Consider the following 8,554-nt stretch of genomic DNA (forward strand, 5'->3'; position numbering starts at 1 on the left):
GGGATCACCCCCTCCCTGGCCCAACCACCAGCCACCAGACAGGACACCAGCACCAGCTCGTAGCTCTCTTTATTGGGTCAGGGCGGCCCGTGGTGGCCTAGGCTGGCTGCTCCACCTCCATGAAGTAATCCAGGAAGTGCTCCAGGTCCTCGTACAGGCTGTTGAAGCTGGACAGGCAGAGGCCCAGGCTGCTGCTGTCCAGGGAGGATGCGCCCTCCCTCTGCACGCGCTCCAGGGACGCCTGGCACAGCCACGGCTCCAGCTGCAGGGAGGATGCAGTCAGCCCGGTCGGGGCTGCGGGGGGGGGGGGGGGGGGGGGGGGGGGGGGGCCCTCCCCGGCAGGACCCTGCCCTCACCTTCACCAGGACCAGGTTCCTCTCCTTGGGCCTCCTGGCCGACAGGTCCTGCCCGAAGCCCAGGTAGACAGTGTAGTGTGGGGAGTCCTGGCGCCTGCGGGCCTGGAATTCCATCAGCTCTGCAGGGTGGGGCTTGGTGAGTGGAGGGCCCGGGACAGGAGGGCGGGAAGGACTTTCATCCCAGAGTGGGCACCACTGACCTCGGAAGAAGGTGCCAAAGTCGAATATGCAGGTGTCGCGGTTCCGCTCCAGCAGGCAGGCGGGGGCCGAGGGGCTGTTGGAGCCCAGGTGGCTGCCCACCTCCCAGTAGACCTTACATTTGCCCAGGCGCTGGGCCCACAGCCCCGTCCTGCGGAGCTGGAGCCGCAGCCCGGGCGCCACGTGCTGGAGCAGCTTCTCCGTGTAGTGGAGCTGCTTCTGGTCGGGGAGCTGGGCGGGGCAGGGGAAGGCCACCAGCTGGGCCTCCGGGGCCTGGACAGCAAAGCCAGGGGGGCCGTACAGGAGCATGCAGCTGGGGCGCTCGACCGTCTCCTGCAGCACCGTGCGGCCCTTGTACATGATGGTCACGTGCAGGGCCCCCAGGCTGGGCTCTGCGTGCAGGCCGAGCTGTGGGCAGGGGGCCCCCACCAGTGGGGTGCAGGGCTCCGCCTCAGGTAGGGGCTGCCAGGCCTTGGGGGCTGGACCTGCGTCTGGGGAAGAAGGCCTGAGCTGGCACCTGCTCCCAGCCCCTCCCTCTTCCACTCATTCCCTGGCTCCTCACCTGTCATCTGGGCCTGGGGCTGTGACCTGGATCTGGGGGCCTCCACAGCCCATGAAAGTTCCAGTTTCCTGGTAGGCAGCTCTGGGCCTGAGGGCGGCAGGGGAACAGCTGTACTGGCTTCACTGGCGGGCACCAGCCCTGTTGGACCGCCCCTCCCCTTGGCATGGCACCGCCATTCAGCCCCTCCCTCACCACAGGCCTCCGGAAGGACTGGGTCCGCCGCCTGAGCCTCCAGCAGTTGCTCCAGGCGGCTCTGCTGCAGGGCCTCCAGCAGGAGGTCCTCGGTGCAGGCAGCCAGGCTCACGAGGGGGCTGGGGGCGCCGGGCACCGGGCTCCACCTGGCTGGTCCAGGCCCAGGACTCTCGCCAGCATCTCCTGCCAGGCATGGCCCAGGGAGCGCCCCCTGCAGGGGAAGACAGTGCTGGCAGAGCAGCCCACAGCCCAGGAGGTGGCACACCCCCCGGGAGCCAGGAAGGCAGAGCAGCCTTACCCTGGTGGGTGGGGCATCTTCAAGAGCCTTGTGGTCCCCCTGGCCAATGCCTGGACTTCCTGAGGGAGAGTTGGGGGGGCAGCACTGGGACCTGAGACACGAAGCTGGTCCCTGCCCCCCTTCCCTAGTCCCAATAGCCCCCTCCCATCAGCCTCCCCACGACCCCCTCCAACCTGGCACCATCCTCTCCCAGACCAATTTCTAAAACCACAGATCTGACCTCGCCGGGGCTGCCCCCGAACAGAACAAAGTCCCAGCACCGCGGGGACCCTCCCTCTGCCCGGCAGCCTCCCCACGTCCCACCTCCGCATCCCTCCTCGGAGCTGAGCGTGAACACTTTGTGCGGGTCGGTGGGGTCTCCCGAGTTGTCGTGCAGCAACACGAAGCGCTTGGTGCTGCGCAGGGCACAGCGGAAGTTGGTTTTCCAGGCCGCCAGGAGCTGGCCCTCGGGGGCCGGCAGGTCACCTGCGCCTCCGCTGGGCGGCCACCTGCCGCGCGCCAGCGCCCAGGCCTGGGGAGGGAGACCGAGGGTGTGGGCCCGGGGCGACCGGCAGGCCAGCCCGCCAGCCCGCCAGCCCTCGCACCCTGGGCCGCCTCGGGTCCCACCTTGAAGATGCCGGCGTCAGCCTCGCCCAGGTCCTTCCGCGCGAAGTGCTTCCAGGGCACGCGGAAGCGAGTGCGGGCCGCGTCCAGCCACCGCAGACCCTCGTAGCGGCCGCTGCTGACCTCGCCCAGGAGCCAGTCTGCGAACAGCACGCGCGGGGCCCCCCTGCGGGCGGAGCAGCCGGCGGGTCAGGGCGCGGCCTGTGCGCGGGGTCGGGCGCCTGGGAGGCGGGCCAGGCTCTCACCTCTCGGGGTCAGCGGCCATGGCTCCCGCTGCGAGGGTCTGTGGTCAGGGGTGGCAAGCGGGTGTGCCCACCGGGGAGGGAAGGGCTGCTCGTGGGCGGCCACAGGCGCGTGGCCGGCGTCACAGGTGTGGCCCCGCTGTCACAGGTGCGGGGGTCACAGATGTGGGTGGAGGGCTTATGGCCACGACGGTGCCGAGGTGCGGGTTTCTCGGCAAAGGTGGCCGGGCTGTGAGTGCGGGTGTGGCGGCGCGCACACGTGAAGTCACAGGAGTTGAGCCAGCGTCCCGGCCTGGGGTGCGCAGGCTGGACCCTGGAGACGGGGGCACCTCCGCTGGAGGGACGCGCGGGGAAAGCGAAACCGCGAAGCCCTGCGCCGCTGGGAAACGAAACGAAACGAAACCTAAGCACCCGCGGCCGCGAGGCCGGCGCCTCCGCTCCCGCCGGGCTCGGCCATCCCCGCCTCCACCTCCAACCGGGAGCTGCCCCTCCGGCTCCACATGGGCAGGGGTCCCGCATACCTGGAACCGGAGCCGCCGGGACGGGAAATTTCGTCTCAACGAAGGGCCGGGAGCCCGCGTTTTTATGCTGGGAAGGTGGGGGGCGGGCCGGGGGCGGGGCGCGGGGGGGCGGGCCGGGGCGGGCCCCGCGGAGCCTGTGGCCGGCGCAGGCGTCACGTGCTGCGGCCACTGTACCGTGTGGGCAGGGAGGGCGCGGTGTGTGCGCGCCGAGCGTGCGGGGCAGACCCCACTTGCGGGTGGGGGTTGCGGAGGGGCGCAGGGGTCCCACCCGCCATCCCCCGCCCCGGCCTAGCCACTGCTCCTGGCTCCTGCCACACCGGGCGGCGCCCCACCCGCACCCGAGGCCACTGTGTTTACTGCCCCGCTGGACCCCACCCACAGGGCACAGGCTGTGCCCCCAAACGTCCCGGGTCTGTGCTCCCGAGGGGGCTCCTGAGCCTCCTCCAGTCCAAGAGTCGCCCCGTCGAGTGGAGAGGGGGCTCCCCAGTGGAGGCGTCCCGCTCGGCCTGGGTGCCCCGGGAGCCCCGGGAGGGGAAACTGGCCGCTAGGGGGCCGGGACCTGGGAGGCCCCGCAGCTGCGGGAGGGATCGCCCTGCACCCCCCGCCCCGCCCCCGCGCCCCGGGGCCCGCCGCCCCCGCCCCCGCCCCCGCGCGCCAACTGGGGCCCAGCCACGGACGCGCCGCCGGGGATTCGAAGTGACACTTTATTCCGCGCAGTGCGGGGGGCAGGGGGCGGGGTGGGGGTGGAGGGGGGTGTGGGCGGCCGCCCCCCCGGGGCGCTAGATGTAGGTGGAGTCGGTGCCTGGCGCATCGGCGCTGGGTGCCCAGCCAGGTCCTGCGTCCGCGCCCTCGTCGCCGCTGCCGTCGCCGCCTTCGCTGCCGGAGTCGGAGTCGCTGCCGGAGTCGCCGGCGCCGTCCGCGTCCGAGACGGGCGCGTTGAGCACCACCACGTCGGCCTCTGCCCCGATGTTCTCGCCGAACCACACGGCCTTGTAGCCGCCCTCGGGCCGCCGCTCCTTGGTCAGGATGGACCTCACGCCCGCGGGCCCGCCCTCGTCCCGGGCCGCCGCGGGGGACTCGGGGGCTCGGCTGGGGGACGGCGAGGAGGGGGGCGCGGGAGGCGCGGGCAACGGGGGCGTGGGCGGAGGGGGCACCGGGGGCGCGGGCGGGACCTCGGCTGGGGTGCCGCCGCTGGGGACGGGGCTGGGGGCCGGCGCCCAGCTGGGCTCGCGGTCGTCGTCGGGGAGGAAGGCCTTGTTGTCGAAGCCGTAGGGCTGGGCCTCCTGGGGAGGAGGCGGGAGCCGGGCATCAGCAGGGACCCTGGGCCTGGGCGCAGACCCCGTCCCCCACCCTCCCCAGAGACAAGGGTCCCCGCTAGTCCCTCCCGTGTCCTCTGCTCTCCCCCCACCCCCATCCTTGGTCTGCAGCCCATCTGTTCATCTCCTCTCCTCTCTGCGCCCCCCTCGCCTGCCCGCCTGCACCCCGACTCACCAGGGCTTTGCTGGAGCAGCACTGGAACCAGGGGCCGTAGTGTTTGTGCAAGAGGATCACCAGGGCCAGGAGCGCCAGGAGCAGCAGGGAGCCCAGCACCCCGCCCAGGACCCCCATCTCCACAGCTGAGAAGCGCTGGTCTGTGTGGCCACCGTCCCCGGTGCCTCCAGTCCCAGTGGAGCCTGCAGGCCACACCACCGCCCCTCTGTCAGCTCAGCCAGGCACTTCCCTTACCAGCGTGGTGAGGCTCAGACGCCCTGGGACAGGCCAGGCCAGCGCCTCCCGCCCCCCAGCTCTCCTGCCCCCAGAGGCTGTGTTCCCAGGGACCCCGGGGGCCAGGCTGCTGAAGGGAGGGTCCAGGTGGGAGGCGAGGACAGTGCTGGGCCAGTGGGGTGGGCGGCCTGGGAACTGTGGCTTCTGGCCCGCCCCCCCCACACACACACACACCCCAGTTTCCTCCCCAGGGCTCCCCCCTTTGGATTTCAGTCTACATAGCCCTGCTGGTCCAACCTGGGGCAGGGCGGGGCGGGGCGGGGCGGGGCAGGCCCTACAGTGATTCCCAGGATCACCCAGCCTCATGGTCAGGGAACATGGGTAACTCCAGGGCCCGGGGGTGCAACTGAGGGTGAGGGGTTCTGCTGGGCCCTGGGCACTTTTGGGAGGTACCTGGCTTTGAGGTCTGTTGTGAGCCCCCACTAGATGAGGCTGATGAGGGGGAGGTGCTGGTTCCCACACTCGAGGGGCCCCCAGGCGTAGACAAGGCAGGTGGCTTCAGAGTTGTGCCTGAGGGGGGATGTGGGCCCATGCTCCCCCCAGAGCTGGTCGTGGAGGGTCCCTGAGAAGGCTCGGGGGGCCTGGGGGCTTCCGGAGTAGAGGTGCCTGAGGTGGGGTGCGGGCCTGTGCTCCCCCCAGAGCTGGTCGTGGAGGGTCCCTGAGAAGGTTTGGGGGGCCTGGGAGGTTCTGGAGTAGAGGTGCCTGAGGTGGGGTGCGAGCCTATGCTCCCCCCAGAGCTGGTCGTGGAGGGTCCCTGAGAAGGCTCGGGGGGCCTGGGGGGTTCCGGAGTAGAGGTGCCTGAGGTGGGGTGCGAGCCTATGCTCCCCCCAGAGCTGGTCGTGGAGGGTCCCTGAGAAGGCTCGGGGGGCCTGGGGGCTTCCGAAGTAGAGCTGCTTGAGGGCCGGGTTGTTCTTCCAGTCTCTGGGGGTGTTGGGGAACCTGGGGGGCCTGGGGGCCGGGGACACAGCTCCGCTTGCCTCTGTCCCCAGCAGGCCCCAGCAAGATCCCTCCCTGAGGTCACCAGGCGGTGACTCACCTGTGGGGGGCGGCCCCTGCTCAGAGACCTGGATCTCCACCACTGTGGTCGCTGTGCCTGCTGTCACCGTGTTCTTGGCCTGCACCTAGGGAGGGAAGGGGGCTTGTCCCTCTGAGATCCCCCCCCGGACCCCGCCCCTCAGGTGCTGCGGCTCCTCACCTCCGCATAGAAGACGCCGGCCTGCCCCAGCGGGGTGGCCGTCAGCACCGCCTCCCCGTCCATCCGGAAGTCGGAGTTGTTGGTGATTTGGTAAGTGATGGCCGAGTTGAGGTCCTGGATACAGCCCCAGTGAGCGCTGGGCCCAGGCTGCCCCCATGGCCCCCAACAACCCCAGAGGGGAGGCCAGGCCCGCCCAGGGACCGGGCGGCACCTACTGGGAACTCGGGGTCCTGGGCCTGGATCCTCAGGGGCTGGGAGGGGTCCGCTGCATCCTTGACGGCCACGCCCACACCAGAGCCCAGAGGCACGGCGCCACGGTACAGGCTCTGCGGGAACCGGGGCAAGCTCCCGGCGGCGGCACGGGCCTCTACGGTGACCTGGGTCACTGAGTACCGGGCCCGGTCCTCCTGCTCACCCTGGGGGTGGGGGGGCAGCAGTGACCAGTGAGTCCTTGCAGGGCGAGTCCTGCGCCCTGGGGCTCAGGGAGGGGCCTGGGGACCTGGCCTGGGCACCCACCTTGACCAGCAAGAGGAAGGTCTTGGGACTGGGGACGCTCCTGGCCATGGTGAGGTTGCCCGAGTCGGCGTTGATGACAAAAGTGCCATCCTCATTTCCTGGGGGGATGCAGGAGGGTTGGGCCGGCCCCCTCCAGAGGCCGGCGGTCCAGGGTCCCAGTCGGCTCTGCCCGCGTGGGGGTGGGTCTGGGTCGGGTGCTAAGTGGAGAGACGCTGGGGCCGGGCTCACTCACCCCTCAGGATGCTGTAGATGATCCGCTGGTTGATGCCCCGATCCCCGTCCACGGCATAGATGGGCCCAGGTCGCAGGGTGAGAGGGGCTGGCTGTGGGGATGGGGAGGAGAGTCCCTGGGCTGGTGTGAAGGCTCCAGCTCAGCCCCTCCCCTCCCCTCACAGTGCCTGGAACACCCCGCCCTTCCACGCCCCGGGAGGGGCCTGTCCTCCGCAGGATGACCCACGATGCCCTCATGGACCCGTTGGTAATGAGTCATCTTGCCCAAAGACATGGGATTGGCCTGAGCGATGGGTGTCTCAGAAGGTGGCACCCCTGGGGACGGGCAGCTCGAGGGAAGGTTCTGGACCCCCTCCGGTGCCTCTGTGCACCCCTCGGGGCAGGAGCAGGGATAGGCAGCCCCTCAGGGCCCACCAGCACACCCCCCCCCCCCCGCCCCATTGGGTCTGGCTCTGCCCCAGGACAGCTGGGCCCTGTCCACTTCATTCTCATTTCAGAGGCGTGGCTCAACACTCACGGGCAGAGGGTTAGACAAGATTGGTTTACAAAACAATGCTCACAGCTGTTTAAAAATCATGATTTAATTTGGCCCCAGGGCACCCAGCCCACGCGCCCCCCGCCCTCCCCCCAGTACCAGTTTGTGGCCTGTGGGGATGGCCCCGTGGTACTGGGCTTGGACGCAGATGTGAAGGTCTGAGTAGAGGCAGGGCAGGAACCAGGGCGGCCGCCGGTCCACGGGCTGCACCTCCAGGACCAGGGTGGCCGTGGCGCTGTGGCTGGGCACAGCGCTCTCGTTCTGGGTGTCCTGCGACCCGAGCCCCACAGTCAGCCTGGAGCCGGGCTGGGGCCGGTCGGTGGGGCCAGGAGGGACCGGGGCAGGGCCTGCTCACCCGCACACGCAGCTGCAGGGTCATCTTCGGACTCCTGTCGAAGTCCAGGGGCTGGTCCAGCCGCAGGGCAGGGAAGTTTGTGCCCATCAGGGAGAAGACGCTCCCAGCACCCTGAGGGGGGCAGAGCTGAGACCCTGGGAGGCTGGGGGGGGGGGGGGGCAGGGGCGCCTGGGAAGGAGGGAGCAGGGGAGGGAGGGGTGCTGACCGGAGTCACTTCCTGGAGGGTATAGAACAAGACGTCATTTTTGTCAAGGTCCCTGGCCGCCAGCTCCTCTTGGGGGATGACAGTGGTGTTCACTTTCGTGTCCTGGGGGACAGAGAGGGGTTGGTCTGGCCACGCCTGTGACCCCCGGGGACCCATCCCCAGGCCAAGGCCCCCAACAGCCCCCTCCCCGCCTCGCACTCACCTCGGGCACCTTCTTTGTTTTGACCTTGAAGGGGAACACGGGAGGGTTGTCGTTGACGTCCAGCACGGTCACAAAGACATTCAGCCGGCTCACCTGGTGGACAGGCGGTGGTCAGCGCCCCCTCTTCCCCCGCGTGCAGGTGGCCCTGCTCTCCGGGCGCGGAGACGGCACAGGACAGCTCTGCTCCGCAGGGCCCAGACCCCCCCCACTTGTGAAACACTGTGGGTGCCCAGTGCCCAGCAGGGGAAATAACGCAGGGGAGGGGGGCGCAGCCAGCCAAATCCCGCGAGGACAGGCAGGACAGTTCCTCCCGTTGTGAATCAGAGAGAGAGCGCGGGGAGCCGGGCGCGGGGAGCCGGGCGCGGGGAGCCCGGCACTTGAAGGGGCTGCATGAGCAGCCTGGGGCCTAGAGACGCCCTGTGACCACGGCGGCGGCGAGCGTCTCTGCCCCGTGTGCAGAGCGCCGGCCCTTGCGGGTGTTATGCCAAGAAGAGGCGCCCTTACGTTTTAGAGGAGACACCCTGAGCTCTGCGCAGGTGGGCGCTGTGAGGTGGGTGGGGCGCGGCTCGCAGCTGAGCT

At 70.1% G+C, this 8,554-nt stretch overlaps 2 protein-coding genes across 2 annotated transcripts in view; both read right to left on the reverse strand.

The window, feature by feature from the left end:
- Positions 1-52: 52 nt before the first annotated feature.
- IRF7 (interferon regulatory factor 7) lies at positions 53-3,052 on the reverse strand. The gene is made up of 10 exons (XM_070427159.1): positions 2,973-3,052; positions 2,455-2,830; positions 2,213-2,375; positions 1,910-2,117; positions 1,607-1,665; positions 1,309-1,519; positions 1,117-1,203; positions 557-1,045; positions 357-475; positions 53-262 (listed from the first exon to the last, which is right to left on the reverse strand). Exons 2-10 carry the CDS (start codon positions 2,472-2,474, stop codon positions 98-100), a joined length of 1,521 nt encoding a protein of 506 aa, XP_070283260.1. The 5' UTR covers positions 2,475-2,830; positions 2,973-3,052; the 3' UTR covers positions 53-97.
- A 610-nt stretch (positions 3,053-3,662) lies between these two features.
- The window catches only part of CDHR5 (cadherin related family member 5), a 5,416-nt gene continuing 524 nt past the window's right edge, over positions 3,663-8,554 (reverse strand). Inside the window, exons 2-13 of the mRNA XM_070426271.1 lie at positions 7,976-8,085; positions 7,774-7,875; positions 7,569-7,679; positions 7,313-7,483; positions 6,680-6,770; positions 6,448-6,545; positions 6,147-6,347; positions 5,932-6,045; positions 5,773-5,857; positions 5,130-5,684; positions 4,464-4,645; positions 3,663-4,255 (exon numbers count right to left, since the gene is read on the reverse strand). Of these exons, the coding sequence (XP_070282372.1) occupies positions 3,752-4,255; positions 4,464-4,645; positions 5,130-5,684; positions 5,773-5,857; positions 5,932-6,045; positions 6,147-6,347; positions 6,448-6,545; positions 6,680-6,770; positions 7,313-7,483; positions 7,569-7,679; positions 7,774-7,875; positions 7,976-8,085 (2,324 nt within the window). The 3' untranslated portion in view covers positions 3,663-3,751. The remainder of the gene's footprint in view (positions 4,256-4,463; positions 4,646-5,129; positions 5,685-5,772; positions 5,858-5,931; positions 6,046-6,146; positions 6,348-6,447; positions 6,546-6,679; positions 6,771-7,312; positions 7,484-7,568; positions 7,680-7,773; positions 7,876-7,975; positions 8,086-8,554) is intronic.

Source organism: Myotis yumanensis, unplaced genomic scaffold, assembly GCF_028538775.1.
Source record: "Myotis yumanensis isolate MYYU_CA2020_CCGP unplaced genomic scaffold, mMyoYum1.0.hap1 SCAF_10, whole genome shotgun sequence".
NCBI classification, from domain to species: Eukaryota; Metazoa; Chordata; class Mammalia; order Chiroptera; family Vespertilionidae; genus Myotis; species Myotis yumanensis.